The sequence below is a fragment of the Vulpes vulpes genome, chromosome 14, assembly GCF_048418805.1.
Source record: "Vulpes vulpes isolate BD-2025 chromosome 14, VulVul3, whole genome shotgun sequence".
NCBI classification, from domain to species: Eukaryota; Metazoa; Chordata; class Mammalia; order Carnivora; family Canidae; genus Vulpes; species Vulpes vulpes.
The window spans coordinates 80276569-80303306 of NC_132793.1; the positions used below are offsets into that span (position 1 = coordinate 80276569).

Here is a 26738-nt window from a genome sequence, read left to right on the forward strand (position 1 = left end):
CAAGCACGTGACCTCTGTGTGTGTTCTGGATTGTGTGTACCTAGTAGGAGGAATGTATTTCTTGACATGTATCAGCTTGAACTTTTAGAGAGATTCCTCTGCTGCTTTTTTTTCTTTCTGCTGTACTGGAGCCTTGAGCCCTTCACGTTCTTGGGTTTAGTGCTTGTGTATTTCTAGCGGCCTGGAAACTTGCTTTGGCTGTGCTTTGGCTGTGCTTTGGCTGTTATGGGGAGTGAGTTTAAGATGCTGAGGAAGATGTAAAGAAGTCATGCCTATCTCCGTGAAGGAGTTAGTTAGAAGGCATGAAAATGGGTAAAAATTCGGACAATATTTCAGGAACAAAGTGTGAGAGTCAAGCAGGTCCTTTTGGGCACTTGCAGTGATAATGTGGGGAGGTAGCACAAGGACTTGAGGCTTAGCTTGTGTGGGATAGAATGTGTGTTTAGTTCAGAGGACCTGCTTTACTATGAGGTTGCTTAGTGGTTTATGTTTATTTGTTTTGACCCAGCTTGGAGAAGTCAGGTAAGTCTTCCTCTTTCATGCTCTTCCATATACCATTTATGGAGAAGGCCTCAGATCAGTGAGTACCAGCTGGATTGCAGCACAGAACTAAGTCTGACATACACACATTTTAAAATAAGATTTATTTATTTATGACAGAGAATGTGTGTGTGAGTGCGTGAGTGCGTGAGTGCAGGGAGAGGGGGTGGGGAGGGAGAGGAGAAATGAGAGAGAAAGAGAGAGACAGACAGACAGACACTCAGTCCACTGAATGCAGAGCCCAACTTGGGGTTTGATCTCACAATCCTGAGATCATGACCTAAGCTGAAATCAAGATTCAGAAGCTTAGCTGATTGAGCTACCCAAGTGTCCCTGATCTGCATACTCTTAAACACATACTAGAAAAAGAGCGTTGAAAATAGTGGCCTACTTTTTGTTGGCCCTTCCTGTGTGCGGGGCATTGTGTGGAGCATGCCACCTAAGTCATCACTGTGTTTAGTCCTAGAACAGTAAGGCTGGTCGCAGAGAAGGGCCTGCCTAGGTCCTGGGTCTGAACTCTGGGACTGCTGCTTTTTAGAGACACAAGTTTGATCTTAGAGGTCTTTTCTACAAAGGCCATCATTCCATTATAAAGTTAATTTTTCTATCACTTGGCAGTCTTTAATGGGAATAAGGCTACTCTGCTTTTAGAAGAATTATATTTGTTACTTTTTTTTTTTTTTTATTTGTTACTTAATGTGCGAGTAACATTAGGTTACTCCAGGGTGGGTGGCATTTAGGTTAAAATAAGTGGTTTTGGTTTGCAAAACCAGGTTAAGGTGCAGTGCTGTGTTCCTAGGAAGCTTGCTTTGTATTCTGAGGGCTCTTGGAGGGTTGAGCCTACAAAGTGTCTGTGCCACGTCATTGACCTGAGTGTAGTATGCACATGGGTAATAGATGTGCAAAATGTGCAGGCACTGCTGTGTGTAGTGTTTTATAGCAAATGTGTAAATATGTAGATGTGTAGTGTCACTGCATCAATAACACTTCTCATTTGATGACCAAAAGGAGTAGATTTACAGATAATGCCTAACTGTTGAGTACCAAAATATAAAGAATGGTTAAGGGCTAATTGTGTTACTTTAATTTTCCACCATTCTCAAGAAGCCTGTTTACTTTTCTTCTGTAGCTTTTGTCTGGTCCTCTGAGCCCCAATGAGAGTTTCCTGAGGTACCTTACTCTTCCACAAGACAATGAGCTTGCCATTGACTTAAGACAAACTGCAGTTGTTGTCATGGCCCATTTAGACCGCCTGGCTACTCCCTGTATGCCACCTCTGTGTAGCTCACCAACATCTCATAAGGTACGTGTGATAGCAGTGTTTCTTCTTTGTATGTTGTATAGTTAGTAGCACTCTTAGATTCTCACTCTGTGCTGATATGGAGACTCAGTTTCTCTGGTGTTGGGGCTAGAGCTGGCTTATAGCTTTTTAAATCTTGTATATGGTTTAAAGTATTATCAATGATCAGAATGAGTGATGAGCAAGCTGAGGTACACAGGGATTTAGGATCCAATCCATTGTCCCAGTTCTAGAATCAGGAGATGTGTCCCCAGAGAGCTCTCCTTTATCCAAACAACTGCATGCCATTCTGCTTTCCTCACAGAGGTTCCAGTGCCATTTTTGTAAAGTAGGGGCTCAGACCATGAACTGTCTTGATGCTGCTAAGAGCAGTGATAACACTAGTCCACATGTATGAAGAGCCTGCCATGCAGGCCCCTTGAGGACTTCCCACATGTAGTTGCATCTGATCATCACAATACTGCCCCAGTGTATTGATTAAGAAGACTGTCATTTGGGATGGCAGTGGATTTTTCCAGGGTCACACAAGAATTTGGATTTGTATCCAGGTTTTCCTAACTTTTAAATTTATCATGATGTATATTTTAATTTCATTTTATAGTCATAGTCATTTGTTTCTTTTCCAACTAAGTATATTCACATGGTTCAAAAATCAAAATTAAGTGCAAAGATGCTGTTACTTCCTCCTTCCTGTCCTCTCATCTACTGGTTTTACACCTGCTGCTTTTTACTTCTCTAGTCTCTCACATATCCTTTCAGCATTCTCTGGAATAAATGTTATTGGTAGCATGTCGTAGCTTGTTCTTTTCACTACACAGTATATACTGAGGAGCTTGCTCTATTAGTAAACAGAACTTTTTTTATTTTAAAGCAACTCGGTATTCCATGTTTGCATCTATCATGATTTTTGTTTGCATGTAAACTGCTTTACTTTCTCTTGCTGTTTTTAAAATTCTCTTTTGACTCTCTTATTTGCTTTGTGTCTTGATGCCAGACCTCTTTGGGTTGGTTTGGTTGGGGGCTGGCTCTCTGTGGCTCCCAGATCTGGATTTTTCTTTCCTTCCCTATATTCAAGAAGTTTTAAGCTATTATCTCTTCAGTCTTCTGCCCCCTTTTCTCTCTCTTCTTCTGGGATCCCTATCATGTGACCATTATGCTTGACAGTGTTGCGGAGTTCCTTGGGGTCCGTTCTCATTTTGCATATTTTTTCCCCCTCTCATTTGCTCAGCTTGATTACTTTCCATTACTCTGTCCTTCAGGTTGTTGATCTGTTCTTCTCCCTCCTCTTTTTTGCTATTTATTCCTGATGGTGTATTTTTAATTTCACTTAATGAGTTATCTCTAATTGGTTCTTTCTTAGGTCTTCTATCTCTTTGTGGAGGGTTTCATGGAGGTCCTGCACTTCTTTCTCAATTCTATCAAGTATCTTTATGAGCATTACTTTATATTTGCGATCAGACATATTACTTATCTCCATTTTGTTTAGGTGATTTTGTTCTGCTCTTTCATTTGGGACATGTTCCTCTGACTCCTCATTTTGTCTAAGCTGTCCTCATTTTGTCTACTCCTCATTTTGTCTTTTCCTATGTGTTAGGAAAGTTAGCTATGTTTCCTGCACTTGAGAGTAGTAGCTTTATGAAGAAGGGGTCCTGTAGGGCCCCACAGTGCAATGTCTCCTTTTCACCAGAAAATTGTGCTTCAGGAAGTCTCCTATATGTGTTGCTACGGGAGTATCCTACTGTTGTGGCTGAGCTCTGTTTGCTTCAGTCCAGTTTGTGATGGTTCTCTGCCTGTTGTTCAGAGTCTGGTGCCTGTGGTGTTAGTGGGCCAGTCCAGGGATGCCTTGGGTTCAAGTCGAGCCAGACCAGGTAGCACCAAACTTGTACGTACTTGCCCTGTTTTGGTCCCTGAGAAACTTTTATTGGTGGATGGGGGCTGTAGTCAGACTAATTGCCTGCCTCTAGCCCATTGCTGGGGTCGCGGTCAGACTAGTGTGTGGTTATCTTCCCCTCTCCCTGGAGCAGGACTCACTTTGGAGTGGTGTTGGCCCTTGTCTGGGCTGCTTGCACACTGCCAGGCTTTGCTTTGATGGGATCTTTGATGGGATCTTGTCCAGAGCTTATCCAAGGGGATGGATCTGCTTTGCTCTGGCCTCTTGTTTATGTCTGTCTGCAGAAAGTCTCTTCTGCCAGTCTTTGGGCTGCTTTCTGGGTTATTTATACCCATGGTGTTCTCTAGGTGGCCACACTGTACAAGGTGAGCCCTGGGTCTTCCTACCCTGCCATCTTCCTCTTTATATTTCTCTTTAGTGGTTTCTATTAAAATGAAATGCTGTGGAAGAATTAATTACCTGTTCAGTTACTTCATCTTACCTGTTAACTAAGGTAATATGGGATGTTGGTATTTCTTTACATGCTTTGTTTTTATCCTGTGGTATTTCAGTGTTAATCATAGCATAAATTTTTCTTTCTTTTGACTAAGAAGAAAATATTCTTGCTACTATAAAGAAAATGTTTACTTACGTTGTTATCTTACAGGGATCATTGCAAGAGGTCATAGGATGGGGGTTAATAGGATGGAAATACTACGCTAATGTGATTGGTCCAATTCAATGTGAAGGACTTGCCAACCTGGGGGTCACGCAGATCGCCTGTGCAGAGAAGCGCTTCTTGATCTTATCGAGGAATGGCCGCGTGTACACGCAGGCCTACAATAGTGACACACTGGTGGGTGTTCTTGGGCCCAGATTGCTTGCCTTTGTGGATACTTTTCTACTATAGGTGCTGCAGAGTTCTAGTCTTTAAGACATTGGGTTTCTGAAGATTTAGAAACACTTGTTCATTGTTTTATTATTTTTATTTAATAATCTTAATAATCATTGTCAAGATTTGGGGGCAGAATTTCTTAGTTGTTAATATTGGGAACTCCTTACAGTATCACTTATTATTGCTTGTCATGATTCCATTTGTATACTAATTTTCCACGTGTAAACTCAGTCAACTATGGGGGGAGTTAGTAACAGATGAGAGAATTTGGCCTCATGGGGATAGAGCATGTTCCTGTTAAAGGAAGGTGCTTTTCACCTTGACTTGTGAATTTCCGTTATGTGGAGGTGGCCTAGTCATGTCACATCACTTGGAGGCTGCCTACTCCTCTGTTGGTAATGGGCAGGTCATCTGGACAATTGGATGGCAGCCTCATGTTCTTTCAGTTCGAGGAGGGTTTCTTAAAATGAGATACATCAGTGAGAAGAGTCATGTTGTTTTTGTTTTCATTGTCCTAGGATTGCTTACTAATTTTTTTCCTGTTTGTACTGTTCTAGGCTCCACAGCTGGTCCAGGGTCTTGCCTCCAGAAACATTGTAAAGATTGCTGCCCATTCTGATGGTCACCACTACCTGGCTCTGGCGGCCACGGGAGAGGTGTATTCCTGGGGTTGCGGGGATGGTGGACGACTGGGCCATGGGGACACTGTGTATGTATGGCCCTTTCTTGTAATTGACATGTTCTCTCTTTGAGTTGCTCTATCCAGAATAGGTGGAAAAGAAAAGTGTGGCTGGGTTGTTTTCCATTTGCTCTGACATGTAGGGCTAGGATGGAGAAGGCTGTCAAGATATGTCAGCCCCTGAGTGACACTATGGGAGTTCTGCCCACAACACAGAGGGTGACATTAGTTGGCCTTCATGTTCTTCTCTCCCATATTCAAAATTTCCAGCTTTGGTACTCCTGTTTTAACTATACATACCAATACCCCACATGGTGGAGTTTCTTAAAGCAAATCCCACATTACTTATTTCTTTATTCAGAAATACTTCAATATGTCTCTATCAGATAAGATCCTACTTTCCTTAGGCCATTCCATTTTCATAGGTACAAAACTCAATAGTTTCTTTTTTCTTTTTCTTTTTTTTTAAGATTGTATTTATCCATGAGAGACACAGAGAGAGAAGCAGAGACCTAGACAGAGGGAGAAGCAGGCTTCCCTGCAGGGAGCCCGATGCAGGACTCGATCCCAGGACCCTGGGATCACAAACTAAGCCAAAGGCAGATGCTCAACCACTGAGCCACCCAGATACCCCTCTGTAGTTTCTTACGGTCCTATTTTGTAGAAGCTTTTGATTATTGTGAGAGACTAGGAGTGAAACAAAATGGTGGGTTTGTAAAAATGGAGAATTCCCACAGCTGCCACAGAGTGGTGGGAACCCTTTTATATGTTTCGGGTTTGAGTGGGGAGCCTGATGGAGAAAAACTTAGGCTTTAGGTTAAAATTGAAGATGCAACTCCACGTCAAGTGGGTTAGAAGTATGAACAGCCGAGTTGAGAGGTGTCTGGCCTATTCTAACTGTGGTGGGATGGAGGTGGGCCCCCCCTAGGTAGAATCTCATATTGTCAAAAAAGCTGAGCAATGTCTGTTATGTGTTAGCATTCAGCAGAAATATCCTAAACTTGACAGTGTTGTAAGGGATTCAGACAAATGTGGTAAAATGATTGTTAGAAACAAAGGAATGCTAATTATGGAATTTAGAATTTTTTTTTTTAAAGAATGATTGTTATTCTCAGACTAGAAGGGGGTGAGATGGATGAGGCACCTAGGACTTGAAAGATGGAGATACAGGCTGGAGACATTAGTTTTTGCCTTCCTTTATGTCATTTGTAATTTGTACTCAATTACAAAGCACAATTTTTTAATTAAATAATACTCAGTTGAGATTAAGTGCTAGATGCTAGATTAAGTAACTTGTCCATTGCTTGAGAAGTTGAGGGAAGGGAAAAAAATCAGTAGAGATGTTAGGAGTTGGAGGGAAACTTTGGGAGGTTGAAACTTGAGCTGAACAGGAAGGAGAGGGCAGCCTCAGTGGCGCAGTTTAGCACTGCCTGCAGCCCAGGGTGTGATCCTGGAGACCTGGGATCGAGTCCCATGTCGGGCTCCTTGCATGGAGCCTGCTTCTCCCTCTGCCTGTGTCTCTACCTCTCTCTGTGTGTGTCTCTCCTGAATAAATAAATAAAATCTTTTTTTAAAAAAAAAAAAAAAAACAGGAAGGAGAAGTGGTATGAGAGTAGGTTTGTTCAGCTCTCCTTGTGCCTGTGTATGTCCCTTCTTCTGTGTGCGTTTATTTATTCACAAAGTAGTAAACCATGTCTTTGGAGAGGATAGACTTGAGTGTTGTCAATCATTTTCTGGATTATAAGCATAGGGCATTTTACTAGTTTTGAAATGAAGAGCCAACTACTAAGACTTCTACCTAATTAGCCCATACTTCCTCTTTTCATTTGTAAAATACAGATTGAGTGTGATTAGTAAACCTTGCTCCTTCATTCTTTCCTCATTTATTTAACAAATGTATAAATTTTAACCATCTGTATGAGGTTTACAAATCCATTAGTTTTAAATTTGATGAGTTTAAGTAAATGTGTGCACATGGGGGAACTGCCACAACTGAGACAAAGAACATTTCTGATGCCCCTGCTACTTTGGACCCCTTTGCAATCATCCCCTACTCCCTACCTCCAGTTTCTGATCTGGCCTCTGTCACAAGTGGTATTTTATCTCTGGCTCTTTGACGTATCAGGATCCCTGAGTTTCAGCCAAGTTGTTGGGCCTGTCAGTAGGTGCTTTGTGCCTGTTGCTGAGTGGTCTGTCAATGGATGGGTCACTGTTTTGCACCACTGTAAACAATGCTGCTCTAGACTTGATTTTACAAGTCTTTAACAAACCTGTTCTGATATTCCTGCTGCATACCATGTTTGGCATTGGGTGCTCAATTAACAAACAGTCATTGAAGTGTTGGGTGTTCGAATTCTATGTTCCTTAGTTACTTCATAAGGCACCTGAAAGGCAAAACTGTTCTGACACTCTGCCAGGTTATTCAGATAGTAATTTTCTTTGCTATCACTAATAGGATCTGTGTAAAAGGACATTTACATTTGTTTTCTTTCTCTCCACAGGCCTTTGGAAGAGCCTAAGGTGATATCTGCTTTCTCTGGAAAGCAGGCTGGGAAGCATGTGGTGCACATCGCATGTGGAAGCACATATAGTGCGGCCATCACTGCCGAAGGGGAGCTGTACACTTGGGGCCGAGGGAACTACGGCCGACTAGGCCATGGTACATTTGCTCTGAGCCAGCTTGAGCATGCAGTGGGAGGTTATTTCTTTTGAGGGACTTAAAATAACAATTGTCCTATCTGTTTGAAGGCTCCAGTGAAGATGAGGCCATCCCGATGCTGGTAGCTGGGCTTAAAGGATTGAAGGTCATTGATGTGGCATGTGGGAGCGGGGACGCTCAAACCCTGGCTGTGACAGAGAATGGTACGCAGTGCTCATGCTGCCCTGGGCAGGTTCTTAGGATGAGGAGTGCCGCTTTCCTAAAAGGAGTGAGCTTTGAAGAATAGTGGACCTCATTTGGCTTACCCTTTGTCCATCTTTAAGTGGTGTGCATCTCAGTGTCTTAACTCAGAGGTTAAGAAGTTATATGACTTTTAATTTCTGTTGCCCAGAGTCAGAGAGCTAGTTAGCTGCTATATCCTTCCTATTTGGGCATTTTATGATAAAAAATGAGAGTTACAGTGGAATAATTGACATTCTGAATTGTTTCTGGTTATTATTATTATATTTCCTAATTTCAGCTACCTTTGATTCCCTGTAGTAAATCCTGCTTAGTCTATGTGGATTCTAGTATGATGCTACAATGTTGACTTGTTTTTAATTTTACTTTTGTATTTGTGTTCATTACTGAGATTATACTCATTTTGCTTTTCCTTTGAGGATACATTTAGTGGGTTTGATGGTTAGAATCATAGTAATTTGGGGGGGTATTTTTATTTTTATTTTGACTTTTTAAAAAAATTAAATTCAATTAATATATGTATTATTAGTTTCAGAGGTAGAGGTCAGTGATTCATCTTATGTAATACTTAGTGCTCATTACATCATATGCCGTCTTTAATGCCCATCATGTAGTTATCCTATCCCCAAAGCCGCCTCACCTACAGCAGCCCTGAGTTTCCTATGTATGATTAAGGATCTTTTAGGGCTTGTTTCCCTCTCTGGTTTCATCTTGTTGTATTTCTTCCTCTCTTCTGCTATGATCCTCTGTTTCTTAATTTGTTTCTTAATTTCCACATAAGTGGAAGTGATCATATTGATAATTATCTTTTTTGATAGACTTATTTTGCTTAGCATAATACCCTTTAGTACCATCCACATCATTGCAAATGGCAAGATTTCGTGTTTTTGATGGCTGACTAGTATACCATTGTATATGTATATACCACACCTTTATCCATTTATCTGTGGATGGACATCTGGGGTCTTTCTATAGTTTGGCTATTGTGGACGTTGATGCTATAATTATTGGGTTGCAGGTACCCTTTGTATCACACTATATTTGTATCTTGGGGTTAAATACCCAGGTTGTAGGGTAGCTCTATTTTCAACTTTTTGAGGAACCTCCATACTGTTTTCTTTTTTTCTAAAATTTATTTATTAGAGACAGAAGGAGAGAGAGAGAGAAATAGGCAGAGGAAGAAGCAGGCTCCATGCAGGGAGCCTGACGTGGGACTCGATCTGGGGTCTCCAGGATAATCCCTGGGCTGAAGGTGGCACTAAACTACTAAGCCACTGGGGCTGCCCCTCCATACTGTTTTCCACAGTGGTGGTACCTGTTTGCATTTCTACCAACATTGTCAGAGGGTTCCCCTTTCTCTGCATTCTCACCAACACCTGTGGTTACCTGACTTGTTAATTTTAGCCATTCTGACTGCTGTGAGGTGGTATCTCATTGTGGTTTTGATCTGTGTTTCCCTGATGCCAAGTGATGTTAAGTGTTTTTTTTTTTTTTTTTTTTCTTATGTCTTTTGGCCACGTGTATGTCTTCTTTGGAGAAATGTCTGTTGAGGTCATCTGACCATTTTTTGACTGGATTTTCTGTTTTTTGGATGTTGAGGTTGGTAAGTTCTTTATAGATTTTGGATACTAGCCCTTTATCTGTTAAGACATTTGCAGATATTTTCTCCCATTCTGTAGGTTGACTTTTAGTTTTGTCGACTGTTTCCTATGCTGTGCAGAAGCTTTTTATCCTGATGAAGTCCCAATAGTTCATTTTTGCTTTTGTTTCCCTTGCCTTTGGAGACCTGTCTTGCAAGAAATTGCTGTGGCCAAGGTAGAAGAGGGTTGCTGCCTGTGTTCTCCTCTAGGATTTTGATAGATGCCTATCTCACATTTACGTCTTTCATCCATTTTGAGTCTGTTTTTGTGTATGGTATGAGGAAATGGTCCAGTTTCATTCTCCTGCCTGTAGCTGTCCAATTTTCCCAACACTATTTGTTGAAGACACTGTCTTTTTTTCCATTGGATATTCTTTCCTGCTTTGTTGAAGATGAGTTGACCATAGAGTTGAGAATCCATTTCTGGGTTCTCTATGCTGTTCCATTGTTCTGTGTGTCTGTTTTTGTGCCAGTACCACACTATCTTCACGATTACGGCAATGCAATAGAACTCGAAGTTTGGAATTGTGATGCCCCCAGATTTGGTTTTCTTTTTCAACAGTCCTCTGGCTGTTTGAGGTCTTTTCTGGTTCTATACAAATTTTAGGGTTATTTGTTCCAGCTCTGTGAAAAAAGTTGATGGTATTTTCTTTAGGGATTGAATTGAATGTGTAGATTGCTCTGGGTAGCATAGACATTCTAACCATATTGTTTTTCCAATCCATGAGCATGGAATGCTTTTTCTGTTTCTTTATGTGTTCCTCATTTCTTTCATGAGTTTTCTGTAGTTTCCTGAGTAACGATCCTTTACCTCTTTGGTTAGACTTATTCCTAGGTATCTTATGGTTTTTGTTGGAATTGTAAATGTGATTGATTCCTTAATCTCTCTTTCTTTGGTCTCATTGTTAGTGTATAGAAATGCAGCTTGACTCTGTGGATTGATTTTATATCCTGCCATTATGCTGAATTCATGTATCAGTTCTAGCAACTTTTAGGTGGAGTCTTTCTGGTCTTCTGCATTCAGTGTCATGCCATTGTGAAGAGTGAGAATTTGACTTCTTTGATGATTTGGAGGCTTTTTATTTCTTTTTGTTGTATGATTGTGGTGGCTAGGGCTTCCAGTACTATGTTGAAAAAGAGTGGAGAGAGTGAATATCCCTGTTGTGTTCCTGACCTTAGGGGAAAAGCTCTCAGTGTTTCCCTGTTGAGGATGATGTTTAGTGTGGGTTTTTCATATATGGCTTTTATGAGGTTGAAGTATGTTCCCTCTATCCCTACACTGCAGAGAGTTTTTATCATAGAAGGATGCTGTATTTTGTCAAATGCTTTTTCTTTTTTTCTTTTTTCTTTTTTTTTTTTTTTTTGTCAAATGCTTTTTCTGCATCTGTTGAGAGGATCATATGGTTCTTGTCTTTTTTTTATTGATGTAACATGTTGATTGATTTGCAGCTGTTGAACCACTGTTGCAGCTCAGGAATAAATCCCACTTTGTACTGGTGAATAATACTTTTGATGTACTGTTGGATCTTATTGGCTAGTACCTTGATGAGAATTTTTATATCCATGTTCATTAAGGATATTGATCTGTAATTCTCCTTTTTGGTGGGGTCTTTGTCTGGTTTTGGAATCAAGGTAATGCTATTCTCACAGAAAGTGTTTGGAAGTTTTCCTTCCAGTTCTGTTTTTTCTAACAGCTTCAGAAGTGTAGATATTTTTTTTAAAATTTTTATTTATTTATGATAGTCACACAGAGAGAAAGAGAGAGAGGCAGAGACACAAGCAGAGGGAGAAGCAGGCTCCATGCACCGGGAGCCCGACGTGGGATTCGATCCCGGGTCTCCAGGATCGCGCCCCGGGCCAAAGGCAGGCGCCAAACCGCTGCGCCACCCAGGGATCCCCATCGTTTTGTTTTCTATGTCACTGACTCCTCTGCCTTTTTCATCCTTGTTGTTAGAGACTCCATTTGTGATTGCATCTCAGTAACAGCATTTTAAATTTTGGCCTGATTAGATTTGAATTTTTTATTTATACCTTAAAGGATTCTCTAGTGTCTTCTATGCTTTTTTCAAGCCCAGCTAGTATCATAATAATTGTTAGTTTACATTCTAGTTCTGACATCTTATATGTTTTTGAGTAAATCCCTGGCAGTGAGTACTACCTTCTGTTCTTTCTTTTGGGGTGAATTTCTCCATCTTGTCATTATGTTGAGAAAAGAATAGAAGAAAATGAGAGAATAGACAAAAATAACAAGAACAACAGAAAAAAAATGCAGAAGTAAACAAAAAGCAAACAAAGTAAGAAAAACTCAAGAAGTAAAACAATAAAACAACAAACTAGATCTTGGGTGTATTTGGTCTGTTTGTTAAGAGCAACCAGATCCCAAAATATCAAGGAAAGATAAACTCGTATATATACAAAAATAAAATAAAATACAATGATAGGCAACCAAAATAAAATATATATGTATGTGTGTATATGTATATGTATGTATATTTGTGTGTATATATATAATATATTTATAAAAATAAAAATTAAAAAAGAATTAAAGAATTGAAAAAATAAGAAAGTACCTGAATGAAAGTAAAACTGAAAGACTAAAGAATAGAAAGGACTCCACAAATGCTATATAGTGTTTTCCTCTAGAGCTGAAGTTCTGCAGATCTCTGTGATTGGTGAACTTGGTGTTAGCTGGTTGTTCCTGCTGGTCTTCTGATGGAGGGCCTGCTGTGCTGATGTTCACATGCCCTTGCCTTCCCTGGTTGAATTTTTCTTCCCTTATAAGCGGCTCCAGATTGCACTGTGTGCACTGTTTTGCTCCTTGAAGGCTTTCAGCACTGGTTGGGGCAGGCAGGGGATGAAAACGGCAGTGTCCTGATCTTTGTCTCCAGAGTTGGAAGTTTGTGCTCATCGCTCTTCAATGAGCCCTCAGAATAGCAGTCAATTACTCTGTCTCCCTGGTTTCTGTCCGAACTCTGTGTTCACTCATCCTGTGACTGAACTATTTTATCTGAAGCATATGAGTGAGTTTCGAATCTCCAAATGTTATGGATTCGTGAGGTATGGACCCATGCTGTTCCTCCAAAATTCCCTCCAGGTTGGAGGGCCGTCTCAACAAGCATCTGCCTTTTGTGCTGAGACTCTGCCCAGAGAATGGTCGTGCGAACATGCAGCAGTTTGCAGTTTATGGCAACCCAGAGCAGAAGGTTGGCACCTAGACTCATTGTTTACAGCTGGCTTCCCCACTCCTATGTCTGGGAACTCTGTCACACTCAGCCACCTCCATTCTTCTTTTGACCCCTGGGATCCTGAGATCCATGCTTTCCCATGAAGGATTCCACCCTGCTTTGTCACCTCAGCACCTTTAATCCAGTGATGTCCCTCACTGTAGCAGACTTTTAAAAGTTCCGGTTTTGTGCTCTGCTGCTTATAATACTTTGTTGTAACCTCCTTAAGCAGGCTCCCTCTCCTCCACAGTTTCCTCAGATATATCACCCCAGATGCCAAGTCTTCCTACTTCCTACCTTCCAAAAAGTGGTTGCTTTTCTATTTGTAGCATTGTAGCATTTCTTTTTCTCAGATGTCTCCATGATTTTGCAGGTGTTCAGAATGATTTGATAACTAGCTGAATTCCAGGGATCAGATGAGCTTAGGGTCCCCTATTCCTCCACCATGGGAATTTCTTTAGTGAGAGGACAAACATCATTTCAGGCATCTTCATGTTCACCTAGGCCCCTTCTCCCTCAAAGGGAGAGACATTTCTTTATAAGTCTTAGAAAAAGATGGTTTCATCAGTCATCTTAAAGTTCTCTTCTTCTGGCATGAAGCTTTCCATTTGACATCTTGTTTTTATGTGTCCAATGTTGAATGATTGATAGATTTTATAAACCTCTTAAACCAAGAAGTGTTTTCTTAAATAAGCCTTATTAGGATTTGTTCTTGAATTCTTTGTGTGAAACTTTATGTATATAAAACTGTGTTGTTTTGACTTAATTGCCTTGATTGGAAACTGCATGCTGTTTACTTCACAGCGGTGTTTCTTTGGTGCAGATGTCGTATAGGGAAATGTCCCTGCTACATTATTGTTTTTTGAGATGACTGGTAGAAGCATCCTGTCCTGTGCGGTCTGGTTCTAGGGTGACAGGGTCACTGAAAGCATTGGAGAAAGTGGGAATTGCCAGCTGGGCTGTGTGAACAATAGGCATTTTGCAAAACATTTAAGTGCATGTGCATATTCTCTGATATTTGTGTATGGGTTTACCGAGTTGAGCATTGGTGTGTTTATGTCATTGACTGCCTATTAGTGTATCATCTCCAATTTTAGTTCAGGGATTGGCTGTTTTTTCAGATAGACTTGTATTGGAATGCCACCTTGCTTATGTATTGTTTGTGGCTGCTTTCCTGTGACATTGGAACAATTGAATATTTGTGACAAAAACTACCTTGTCCACAAAGCCTAAAAATACTTACCATCTGAACTTTTTGTTAAAATTTGTTGATCTTTAGTTGTTTATCTAAAATAGAGCAAGAACTTAGTCACTTACAGAGCAATTTAGTTTCTTTTTTTTTTTTACATTTCTTCTCATTTCTCTTCCTCTACAGTTTTTACCTGTTTTTTTTTCAAAAATTCATATTTTTTTTGCATTTTTACAAAGCTTTTAGCTTAGTTGTCAGTGTAAAAAAAACCAACCACATTTTTGTAATTTACTTTATTCCTTTATTTAATATTTAATTAGATTATACTAACCAAATGTTATTGGAAAAAAGTGCTGTCATGCAGCTAATTTGTGGTGGGTATGACAGGAACACTGTGGAGGCAGACCTGAGAGACAGTGGCAGAGAGCTGCAACTGTGTATGATGGGTCCAATTATGGTATTTTATGGAGGCACTGGAGCTGTGTTCACTACTTGGTTGATCTGAACCCAGTCATTGAACCCAAACCAGTTAGAGTCAGGACTTTACAATTTTTTTTAGCTAAAACAAAAAGAAAACCCAGCTATCCTTTTCTTAATTGGTTCTGTATTAACCTGAAGTATAAACTAGATTTCATTTGGTTAGTAGTCATCTATATTGTGTTAACTGTATATATTAGTGGTCTAGATTTGTTATCAGTTATATTCAGTATTTGCAGCCACTTAAAAGTTGCGTTAAGATATACAGTTATTTTTACTTAAATATAAATATATTTGTATTTTTTAGGTCAGGTGTGGTCTTGGGGAGATGGTGACTATGGGAAATTGGGCAGAGGTGGTAGTGATGGATGCAAAACACCAAAGCTTATTGAAAAACTTCAAGACTTGGATGTTGTGAAAGTTCGATGTGGAAGTCAATTTTCTATTGCTTTGACAAAAGATGGCCAAGTTTATTCATGGGGAAAAGGTGACAATCAGAGACTTGGACATGGAACAGAGGAACATGTTCGTTATCCCAAACTCTTGGAAGGCTTGCAAGGTGAGTGAAAAATGTAAACTTTTAAAACTTTTTGAAGCTTTTTCTTTAGGAATTTTTTAAAGTTTGCAGGTTTTTCTCTTTTTTTACATAATATTTTATGAATGACTCCTCATTAGAAGGCTTTTACCCATATTTTCATAGGTATAGATAATGAATGGAAAGTGGTTTTGTTTCTGTTAAAAATGGCATAGAATTATTCTCACCAGATTTCATTTGAAACTTATTCAGTTTTACTAATATTGATAAGTCCTTTTTTGGGCTGGCATCTATTCATTACTAAGTAAGCTGGTCTAAGTGAGATTAACTTCTGTTGGTGAGGTCATCTATAGTTATACTGTAGACATTGCTAAGATGATGGATATGCATGGTGCTGTGGGACCACAGTGGGAGATAGGATTAGTGTGCTTGGAGTGGTCTCATTTGAGCTTATCCTTGATGGGTAAATCCTGCTTGTCTGGTTACAAGCGCATCCAGCATGCATTCTAGATAGAATGGGAGCCAAGGCATGTACTTGTGCTTTGCAGATGCCTTCTGAATTGTGGGAAAAGTTGGTGATTGGTGTATCAGGTGGCCTGTAGTGCTAAAGGGGGTTGGCAAACTGTTTTTTTTTAAAGGAGTAGACTAATAAATATTTTAGGTTGGAGTACCATATGTTGTATGTCTCAACTACTTTCTTCTGTTGTAGCCCGAAAGGAGCCATAGATATAGACATAATAGATAGATATAAACATGGGCCTGTCTGTGTTGTAGTACAACTTTATGCATAAAAATAGTCCTTGGCCTTTGTTTGGCATAAGGGATAAAATTTGTTGAATCTCTGAGCTGGATTCTACTTTATGTTTTTGCTTTTTTTCAAGGGAGTTTGGAAGTGAGGCTTTTACATGGGACTTGCTAGTTTCTTTTCTCATCATTTTCATTTTATAACATTAATACCTTGGGGTGACTGGGTGCCTCAGTTGGTTAAGCATCTGACTCTTGGTTTTGGCTCAGGTTGTGATCTCAGGGTCATGAGATGGAGGGACTGTGCTTGGTATGGAGTCTGCTTGAAATTCTCTATCTCCCTCTCCCCTTTCCCCACTTATGCATGCATGTGATCTCTCTCTCTCTCTCTCTCTCATATATTTTTTAATTGGAGTTTGATTTACCAACATACAGTATAACACCCAGTGTTTAGATAATCCCATCAAGTGTCCTCCTCAGGGCCCGTCACCCAGTCACCCCATCCCCCTGCCCACCTCCTCTTCCACTACCCCCTCCCTGTTCACTTCCCAGAGTTAGGAGACTCTCATGTTCTGTCACCCTCTCTGATTTTTTCCCACTTACTTTCTCTCCTTTCCCCTATAATCCCTGCTACTATTTTTAATATTCCCCGTATGAGTGAAACCATACGATGAGTGTCCTCCTTTGATTGACTTACTTCACTCAGCATAATATCCTCCAGTTCCATCCATGTTGAAGCAAGTGATGGGTATTTGTCATTTCTAATGGCTGACTAATATTCCATTGTATATATAGACCACATCTTCTTTATGCATTCATCTTTTGATGGACACCGAGGCTCCTTCCACAGTTTGGCTATTGTGGACATTGCTGTTATAAACATTGGGGTGCAGGTGTCTTGGCTTTTCACTGCATCTGTATCTTTGGATAAATCCCCAGCAGTGCAATTGCTGGGTTGTAGGGTAGTTCTACTTTTAACTCTTTGAGGAACCTCCACATAGTTTTCCAGAGTGGCTGTACCAGTTCACATTCCCACCAATAGTGCAAGAGGGTCCCCCTTTCTCCACATCCTCTCCAACATTTGTTGTTTCCTGTCTTGTGAATTTTCCCCATTCTCACTGGTGTGAGGTGGTATCTCATTGTGGTTTTGATTTGTATTTCCCTGATGGTAAGTGATGTGGAGCATTTTCTCATGTGCTTGTTGGCCAAGTCCATGTCTTCCTCTGTGAAATATCTGTTCATGTCTTTTGCCCATTTCATGATTGGATTGTTTCTTTGCTGTTGAGTTAATAAATTCTTTACAGATCTTGGATACTCTCCCTCTCTCTCTTAAAAAAAAAAATCAATAAAATACTTGAAACATATTAATACCTTGATGACAAGGTATTATGGTGTTTATTATTTTCTAAGTTTCTGAGATAAGTTGTAGGATAATACCACTGGTTGTATGCTATGGAGCTGTGTTTGAATTTCATTAACCTTCTTGTTTATATTTTTTTCACTTAGTAAAGGAAATCTGCTTCCTCAGCTCTATTTATTAGATACAGAGATAGCTTACTATGAAAGCATTTAAATGACTGATGGTACAGTTATTTTGGCCAGTGTCAACTTATGATAGGCTCTTAAGAAAGAACTGTTCTGGGATCCCTGGGTGGCGCAGCGGTTTGGCGCCTGCCTTTGGCCCAGGGCGCGATCCTGGAGATCTGGGATCGAGTCCCACATCGGGCTCCCGGTGCATGGAGCCTGCTTCTCCCTCTGCCTGTGTCTCTGCCTCTCTCTCTCTCTCACCGTGTGCCTATCATAAAAAAAAAAAAAAAAAAAAAAAAAAAAGAAAGAACTGTTCTCCTTCTTCTAGTAGAGTTTTGCAGCTGAATTATATTTTATGTCTGTTTTCAGACTACAATCTAATTATACTAAAAATTAATAACAAGGATGGTTGGAAAACCCCCAAATACATGGAGATTCAACAGCAAACTTCCAAATAACTCATGGTCAACGAAAAAAATCTTAAGAGAAATTTTAAAATATTTTGAAATAAATGAAAATATAAATAAAATTTGTGGGATGCAGTGAAAACAGTGCTTAGAAGGCAATTTATAGCATTGAATGTATATTAGAAAAGAAGAAAAATCTAAGTAATCTTTGTGTACAGAAAAGAAAACCATTAACAAAATGTAAAGGTGGGGCATCTGGGTGGCTCAGTTGGTTAAGTGTCCAACTTTTGATATTGGTGAGATCAGGGTTGTGAGATTGAGCCCCACACTGCGGTCTGCACTGGATGTGGAGCCTGCTTAAGATTTTCTTTCTCCCTCTGCTTCCCCTGCAGTCCCTGCACACTTTCTCTCTCTCAAAACAACAACAAAGTAAAGGCAACCTATAGAATGGGAGAAAATATTTGTAAATCATATCTCTGATAAAGGGTTAATATCCAAAACATATAAAGTACTCCTGCAGTTCAATAGCAAAACACACAAAAAAACTAACTCAAAACCAGTTTGATTAAAAGTTGGCCAGAAGACCTGAGTAGGCATTTTTCCAAAGATGACTTATAGATGGCCAACAGATACATGAAAAAGGTGCTCAGAATCATTAATCATCAGAGAAATGCAGATCAAAACCACAAGTGAGAAAACACTTCATACCTGTTTGAATGGCTACTATCAAAAAGACAAGAAATAGAAGTATTGATGAGGATGTGGAGAGAAAGACACTCTTGTGCACTGTTGATAGGAATGTAAATTGGTATGGCCACTGTGGAAAACAGTAAGGAGGCTTCACCAAAAATTAAAAAAAGAACTGCCGTATGATCTAACAATTCTACTTCTGGGTGTTTATCTGAAAGAAGTAAATATGCTAACCCAAAAAGGTATTTGCATCCTCATGTTTGTTGCAGCATTATTCACGGTAACCAATATCTGGAAACAACCTTAGTGTCCCATTGGTAGATGAGTAGATCGAGAAATGTAGTGTATACATATGATGGAATATTATTCAGACATAAAAATAAGGTAATTCTTCCATTTGTGTTAACATGGATGGATATTAAGGGCATTATATTAAGTAAATAGGTCAGATAGAGAAAGAGAAACACTAGATCATCTTACTTATATGGGAATCTAAAAAAATACTGTCCCCAAAACTCCCCCCAAAACCATAGATGCAAAGAATAGATTGTTGGTTGCCAGAAGTGGAGGTTGGGGGTTGGGTGAAAATGGGTGAAGATAGTCAAAAAGTACAAATTTCTAGTTGTGAAATAAGTCCTGGGGATATAATATACAGTGTGATGTATAACAGTAATTAATTGCACTTTATTGAATATATGAAAGTTGCCAAGAGAACAGATCTTAAAAACTCTCATCACAAGAAAAAAATTGTAATTATGTATGGTTATGGATGTTAAAATATATATCAATAGTTTCCACCATAGACAAGTGGATAAAGGAGAACAGATTAAATCCAAAATAAGAAGAAGGAAAGAAATAATGAGAATTAGAGAAGAAACCAATGAAATTGAAAACAAAATCAATAGAGAAGATCAAGAAACCAAAAGCTGATTCTTTGAAAAGATTAATAAAATCAATACACCTTTAACTAAGCTAAGAAAAAAAGGAAAACAGGACACAAATTACTAATGTCAGAAATGATAGAGAAGACCTCAGTACAGATCCTATAAACATTGTAAAGATGATAAAGGAATACTAAGAACAACTCTCTCTCCACAAATTTGGTAACTTAGATGAAATGAACCATTTCTTTAAAAGACACATTTGCCAAAATCATACAAGAAATAGACAAACTGAATAGGATTATATCTCTTAAAGAAATTGAGTCATTAATTAATAACTTTCCAAAACAGAAAGTATGAGGCCCAGATGGGTTTAGTAGTAAATTCCACCAGATGTTTAAGGAAGAAATTTCTCTATAATCTTTTTTCAGAGGATGGAAGCAAAGGGAATATTTTTTTAATTCATTCTGTGAGGCCAGCATTACCCTAATACCAAAACCAGACAAAAATATTATTAGAAGAAAATTACAGACCAACATCTCTCATGAATATAGATGCAAAAATCTTTAACAAAATATTAGCAAATAAAATTCAACGGTGCATAGAATTAAACATCACTACCAAATTGAATTTATTCTACGTATGCAATGCTGGCTAGTTCAACATTCAAAAACCAGTTCAATGTAATCCATCAAATCAAGAGAAGAATAAGAAAAATCACTGATCATATTAGTAAATGCAGAAAAAGCATTTGATAAAATCTAATACCTGTTCATGATAAAAAAAAACTCCGCAAACTAGGAATAGAGAGAGAATGTGATTAATTTGATAAAGAATATCTACAAAAATTCTACAGCTAACATCATACTTAATGGTCAGAAATTTAATGCTTTCCCATTAAGATCAAATATAAGGAAAAGATGTCTCATCTCACCATTTCTTTTTAAAATCATATTAGAAGTTCTAGCTAATGCAGTTAAACAGCAAAAGGATGTTAAAGGCATATAGTTTGAGAAGGAAGAAATAAAACTGTCTTTGTTCACAGATGACATGAATGTTTATGTAGAAAATCTGAAAGGATCAACAAAAAAGCTGGAAGTAATAAATAATTATAGCGGAGATGCAGGATACAAAGTTAATATATCAAAATTGACTTGGTATATACTGTAGTTCCTGTATACTAGCAACTAAGCAGTGGAATTTGAAATAAATACAAAATACTGTTTACATTAGTATTAAAGTGAAATAGGTATAACTCTAACAAAATAAGTACAAGACCTACATGAGGAAAGAGAAGAAACCAATGAAATTGAAAACAGAAAATCAGTAGGAGAAGATCAAGGAACCAAAAGCTGATTGTTTGAAAAGATTAATAAAACCAATGAATAGGTAGGTATAACTCTAACAAAATAGGTACAAGACCTATTTGAAGTCATAGATGTAATTCTAACTAAGTACAGAACCTATATAAGGAAAATTAAAAAAACTGATGAATGAAATCAAAGGAGAACTAATAAATTGAGAGATATTTTTTGTTTATGGATAGGAAGGCTGAATCTTGTCATTTTTTTCTGTCTTGATCTGTGGATTTAGTGCAGTCTCAGTCAAAATCTCAGCAAGTTATTGGGGATATTGACAAGCTTATTCTTTTTATTTTTATTTTTTTTTTTTAAATTTTTTATTTATTTATGATAGTCACAGAGAGAGAGAGAGAGAGGCAGAGACACAGGCGGAGGGAGAAGCAGGCTCCATGCGCCGGGAGCCCGATGTGGGATTCGATCCCGGGTCTCCAGGATCGCGCCCTGGGCCAAAGGCAGGCGCCAAACCGCTGCGCCACCCAGGGATCCCCTGACAAGCTTATTCTATATTTTATGCAGAGAGGCCAAATTTGCTAAGATAGCTAACACAGTATTGAAGGAGAAGAGCAGGTTGGAGGACTGACACTACCCAACTTCAAGATTTAATATAAAGCTACAGTAATCAAAACAGTATGACATTGATTAAAATATAGACAGGTCATTGGAACAAGATAGCTCAGAAATAGACCACTACATATAGTAATTGATCTTTGACAAGGGAGCCAAGGCAATACAAGGAAGTTGGAACAAGTAGACATTCACAGGGAGAAAAGAAAAGTGAATGGATAATTGATAATGGAGGATGCTATGCATGTGTTGGGGTGGGAAATATATGGGAAATCTCTCTGCTTTTTCCTTAATTTTGTCATGAACCTAAAAATATTCTAAAAGTAGAAAGTCTCAATGAGGCAAAAAAGAATATACTTTGTATGGTTATACCTTAGGACAGGAGAGTAAGATTTACTAATTAAAATACACTTGTCGGGATCCCTGGGTGGTGCAGCGGTTTGGCGCCTGCCTTTGGCCCAGGGTGCGATCCTGGAGACCCGGGATCGAATCCCACATCGGGCTCTTGGTGCATGGAGCCTGCTTCTCCCTCTGCCTGTGTCTCTGCCTCTCTCTCTCTCTCTCTCTCTCTCTCTCTCTGTGTGTGACTATCATAAAAAATAAAAAAATAAAAAAAAATTAAAAAAAAATGCACTTGTCTTTTTCTGAATGAAAATCTGAATAAGGAGACAAAAGTAACTTTTTTTGTACTAAGGTAATTTTCAGACTTTAGATCTTAATAAATTGTAGCTAATGAAACATAATGAGTTTTAATAACATACATGAAGCAGATGAATTATGTATAATATTAAGGCAATTAACTATCTTTTAGAAGTTGACATTAAATACCTCCTGACCTGAATGACCTATAGCAGAAGTCAGGTGTGAAGCTGTATTGTGTCACTCTTTCCTCCTAGGGAAGAAGGTAATTGATGTGGCTGCAGGCTCCACCCACTGTCTGGCTCTGACTGAGGACAGTGAGGTCCATAGCTGGGGGAGCAATGACCAGTGCCAGCACTTTGACACCTTGCGTGTGACCAAGCCTGAACCCGCTGCACTGCCAGGACTGGATACCAAGCACATAGTTGGAATTGCTTGTGGACCTGCTCAGGTACCGTGTAGCTAGTGTGGAATAGATATGTTGTGGAATTTAGGCTTCCTGTCCTCCACTGTTGGTATGTAGAATAACCATTGATATGTGTGTGTGTGTTGTCCTTAGATCCGGTAGTTGTAGTGAACTCACATTACTTACTGGAGTTCATGTTGATTCCCTGGGGTTTTCTTCAGAAACGGTTATGTTGGCCGAACATGGAGACAGTTTTATTTCTTCTTTTCTCTATATATTTCTTTCCCTTGCCTTATGCACTGGCCAGGACTTCCAGTATGATGTTGAAGAGTGGTGAGAAGGCAGGGTACATCCTTGTTCCTGATTATAGTTGGAAAGCATTTAGTCTTTCACCATTTGCTAGGATGTTGGCTGTATGATTTTTTTTAGTAGATGCCTTATTATCAGATTAAGGAAATTCCCTTTAACTCCTACTTTTTTGAGAGTTTTTCCTGATCCTGAATAGGTACTGAATTTTGTCAAATGCCTGGACCCTGGGATCAGGCCCTGACCCAAATGCAGATGCTCAACCACTGAGCCACCCAAGCATCCCAAAAATTGTTTCTTTAAGAGATAACAGAACTATTTAGAGTGTTTCTTCTTGAGTGAGTTTTCCTGGTTTGTGGCACTCAGGGGGTTGTTCTGTTTCATCTAAGTTGTCTGATTTTTGTGTATAACGTTTTCCTTAGTATTCATTTACTAAACTTTCAAAGTCTTTGGGGTCTGCAGTAATACTGTATTGGTAATTTTTGTTTTATTTTTCTTTGTCAGTTTGGCTAGAGACCATTTTATTGATCTTTTTAAATAACTAGATTTCAGTTTAATTTCCTCCTTTAGGGCAGCCCTGGGGGCGCAGCGGTTTAGCGCCGCCTGCGGCCCGGGGTGTGATCCTGGGGACCTGGGAATGGGTCCCGCGTCAGGTTCCCTGCGTGGGGTCTGCTTCTCCCTCTGTCTGTGTCTCTGCCTCTCTCTCTCTCTCTCTCCCTCTCTGTCTCTGTGAGTAAATAAATAAAATCTTAAAAAAAAAAAAATTCCCCCTATATATTTCACTGGTTTATTCTCTTGTCTTAATGCCCCCCCCTTCATCTTGCTTTGGATTATTTTTATTTATTTATTTGTTTGTTTATTTGTTTGTTTTCTCCAAGAGGAAGCTTAGGTTAATTTTAGACCTTTCTTCTTTTGTAATATTTAATCACTTGATGCTATAAATTTCCCTCTGAACAGTCCTTTAATGCACCAATACATTTTGATAATTTTCATTTTTGTTCAGTTCAAAATATTCTCTAATTTCTCTCAAGAATTGCTTTATGACCTATGGATTATTCTGTGATTTAATTTCAAAGTGGAGATTTTTCTGTTACCATTTTGTTACTGATTTCTAGTTTAATCTTACTGTGATTAGAGAACAAACTATCTGATTTTAATTCTTCTAGATTTGTTAAGATTTATGTTATGTCTCAGGATATGTTTTCTTAACTGTTCAGTGTGTGTGTTTTTTTTTAATTTCTTAATTTTTATTTTTTTTCAGTGTGTTGTTTGAAAAGAGTTATGTATTTTGTGGTTGATGTATTTTGCTGATACTGGGTAAAGTGTTCTATAAATGTCAAATCCAGTCATTGATGGTATTATTCAGTTCTACATCCTTTTTGATTTTCCGTCTGCTTGTTCTGTCCCTTTCTAGGAAGGTAGAATTGATATTTCCAAGTATAATTATGTACTTCTCCATGTCATTTTTCAGTTCTATCAGGTTTTTTAAAATATTAATGCTTTTGGCCATTAAAAAAAATTATAGTCAACTCTACAGTGGTGTTGAATATATTCATGAGATTGTATAACCATCACTGCTATTCGTCTCCAGACTTTGTCATCATCCCAAATAGAAATTGTACCCATTAAACAGTTGCTCTCCATTTCTCCTCCTCCGGTCCCTAGTAACCTCAAATTTACTTTCTGTTTCTGCAGATTTGCCTATTCAAGATACCTCATATAAATGGAATCACATAATATTTGACCTTTTATGTCTGGCTTGTTTCACTTATTTGGCATAAGGTTTTCAAGGTTGATCCATGTTGAAGCATGTTTCAGGATTTTATTCTTTTTAAAGGCATAATAATATTCTATATGTATATCCCACATTTTACTCAGTCGTTTCTCCTTCGATGGACACATGAATTGTTTGTACTTTTTGGCTGTTGTGAATAATACTGCTATGAATATTAGTGTACAAATGTCTATTTGAGTCTCTACTTTCAGTGTTTTTGAATATATTTCTAGAACGGGGAAGGCTGGATCATCTGGTACTGATGAAGACGTTGAGGAACTGTCAAACTTTCCACAGCAGTTGCATGTTTTTTACATTCCCACCAGATAGACACAAGGGTTTCAGTTTTTCCACATTTTTGTTCACACTGGCTACTTTCTGCTTTCCTTTTTTGTTTGTTTGGAGCCATCCTAGTGGGTGCAGAGTGGTATTTCACTGTGGTTCTGATCTGCACAGATCTTTTTACCTAATAGAAAAGATGTTGAGCATCTTTTCATGTGCTTATTGACCATTTATATATCTTCTTTGGGGAAATGTCGATTAAGTCCTTTGTACCTTTTTTGAATTGTGGTTTTTGTTTTCCTTTCTTTTTTGTTCTTGATATATTGTGGCTATTAATCCCTTATCGAGTATATGATTTACACTATTTTTTTCCCTTTCTCTACCTGTCCTTTCATTCTGTTGATAGTGTCCTTTGATGCTCACAAGTTTTAAATTTTGATTAAGTCCATTTTATTTTTTCTTATTTTGCCTATGCTTTTGGTGTTATATATATGTATATCTCTCTCCAAGAAATCCACTGTCATGTAGATTTTACCCAGTATTTTCTTCTAATTAGATTCATGGGAATTTAAAAAAAAAAAAAAAAAAAAAAAGATTCATGGGAATTTGCCAATGTCATAGGTCTTGTTTACTGTAGCTGTATAAGAAGTTTATATTCTAGTTCCTTTGCCTTTTCATATAAAGTTTAGAATACTTAGCTCTATTGGCAAAAACATCTTGCTTGGACTTTAATAAGAATTGTGTTCAACCTCTTATCAGTTTGTGGAGAATTGCCAGTTTTGCTATATATACTCCTTCAATCAGTGAAAATGGTACGTCTAAACATTTATTTACATCTTCTTTGATTTCATTTATCAGCATTTCCAGTGTATAAATCCTTTACATGTTTTGTTAGATTTACATCTTTTACTTTTAACCTGCCTGTCTCATATATAGTGAGTTTCTTAGTCACTATTGTATAGGTGCTTTTTTTTTTTTTTTTTAAGTTCTTGAGCCAATCTGTCTTTTAATTGGTATATTTACTATAATTTTTGACATAGGTATAGTTCTTCCATTTTATTGTTTGTCTTTTGTTTGTTTTCTATTACTTATTTCTCTATTGTGCTTTTCCTGCCTTTTTTGGAGCATATGAACATTTTTTTAGTATTCCACTTTATTTTGAATTTGACTTTATTTTTTTATATAGGTTTTTTTTTTTAGTGGTTGCTGTAGGTTTTACCATATACATACTTAACTCTTTGTAGGCTACTTAGAATCAGTATTTACCATTTTAATTGGAATGTAGAAACCTGTTGTTTAATTTTCAAGTACTTGGAGATTTTTCTATTTTTTTATATCTAGTTTTTATTGATGTCTAGTTTCTATTGTTGGTTTCTAGCTTAATTTTACTATGTTTAGAGAACATACTCTGATTTCAGTTCTTTTAGATAATTATTTTATGATTAAATATTCTAAATATGACTGTATTCTGTTGCTGAGTGTTGTATAAATGTCAATTTATTCTACTTCATTGATGATTTTCGATTTGTTCTGTGTTAGTAGGAGGGTAGTTTTGCTATCTTTATATATTTGGATTTATCTATTTTTTGTTTCATTTCTATCAGTTTTTACTGCCATATGTTTTATAGTTCTGTTATTAGGTGCACATAATTCAACATTGTTCGGTCTTCTGGGTGAATTGACCCATTTATCATTTATCATTATATAAAGTTCTGTCTTTAGCCCTGGCAATTTCTTTCCTCCAAAGTTTGCTGATATTAGTATAGCTATTTTCTAATCCTTTACCTAGCCCTCTTTAATCTTTATATTTAAGGTAGATTTCTTTAAGGTTGATATCATATTTAAGTTTTGGTTTTTGTACATCTTGACAACTTCTACTTTTTTGTTTGGAGGTTTAGACCATTTAAAGT

At 38.1% G+C, this 26738-nt stretch overlaps 1 protein-coding gene across 8 annotated transcripts in view; it reads left to right on the forward strand.

The window, feature by feature from the left end:
* Positions 1-26738, forward strand: part of HERC2 (HECT and RLD domain containing E3 ubiquitin protein ligase 2) — a 240982-nt gene that overhangs the window by 60315 nt on the left and 153929 nt on the right. For all 8 annotated transcript variants that reach the window (XM_025982238.2, XM_025982239.2, XM_025982240.2 and 5 more), the window contains 7 exons: positions 1670-1843; positions 4378-4566; positions 5163-5314; positions 7786-7943; positions 8033-8146; positions 15020-15271; positions 22318-22511. In XM_025982238.2, coding sequence (XP_025838023.1) covers positions 1670-1843; positions 4378-4566; positions 5163-5314; positions 7786-7943; positions 8033-8146; positions 15020-15271; positions 22318-22511 — 1233 coding nt within the window. The remainder of the gene's footprint in view (positions 1-1669; positions 1844-4377; positions 4567-5162; positions 5315-7785; positions 7944-8032; positions 8147-15019; positions 15272-22317; positions 22512-26738) is intronic.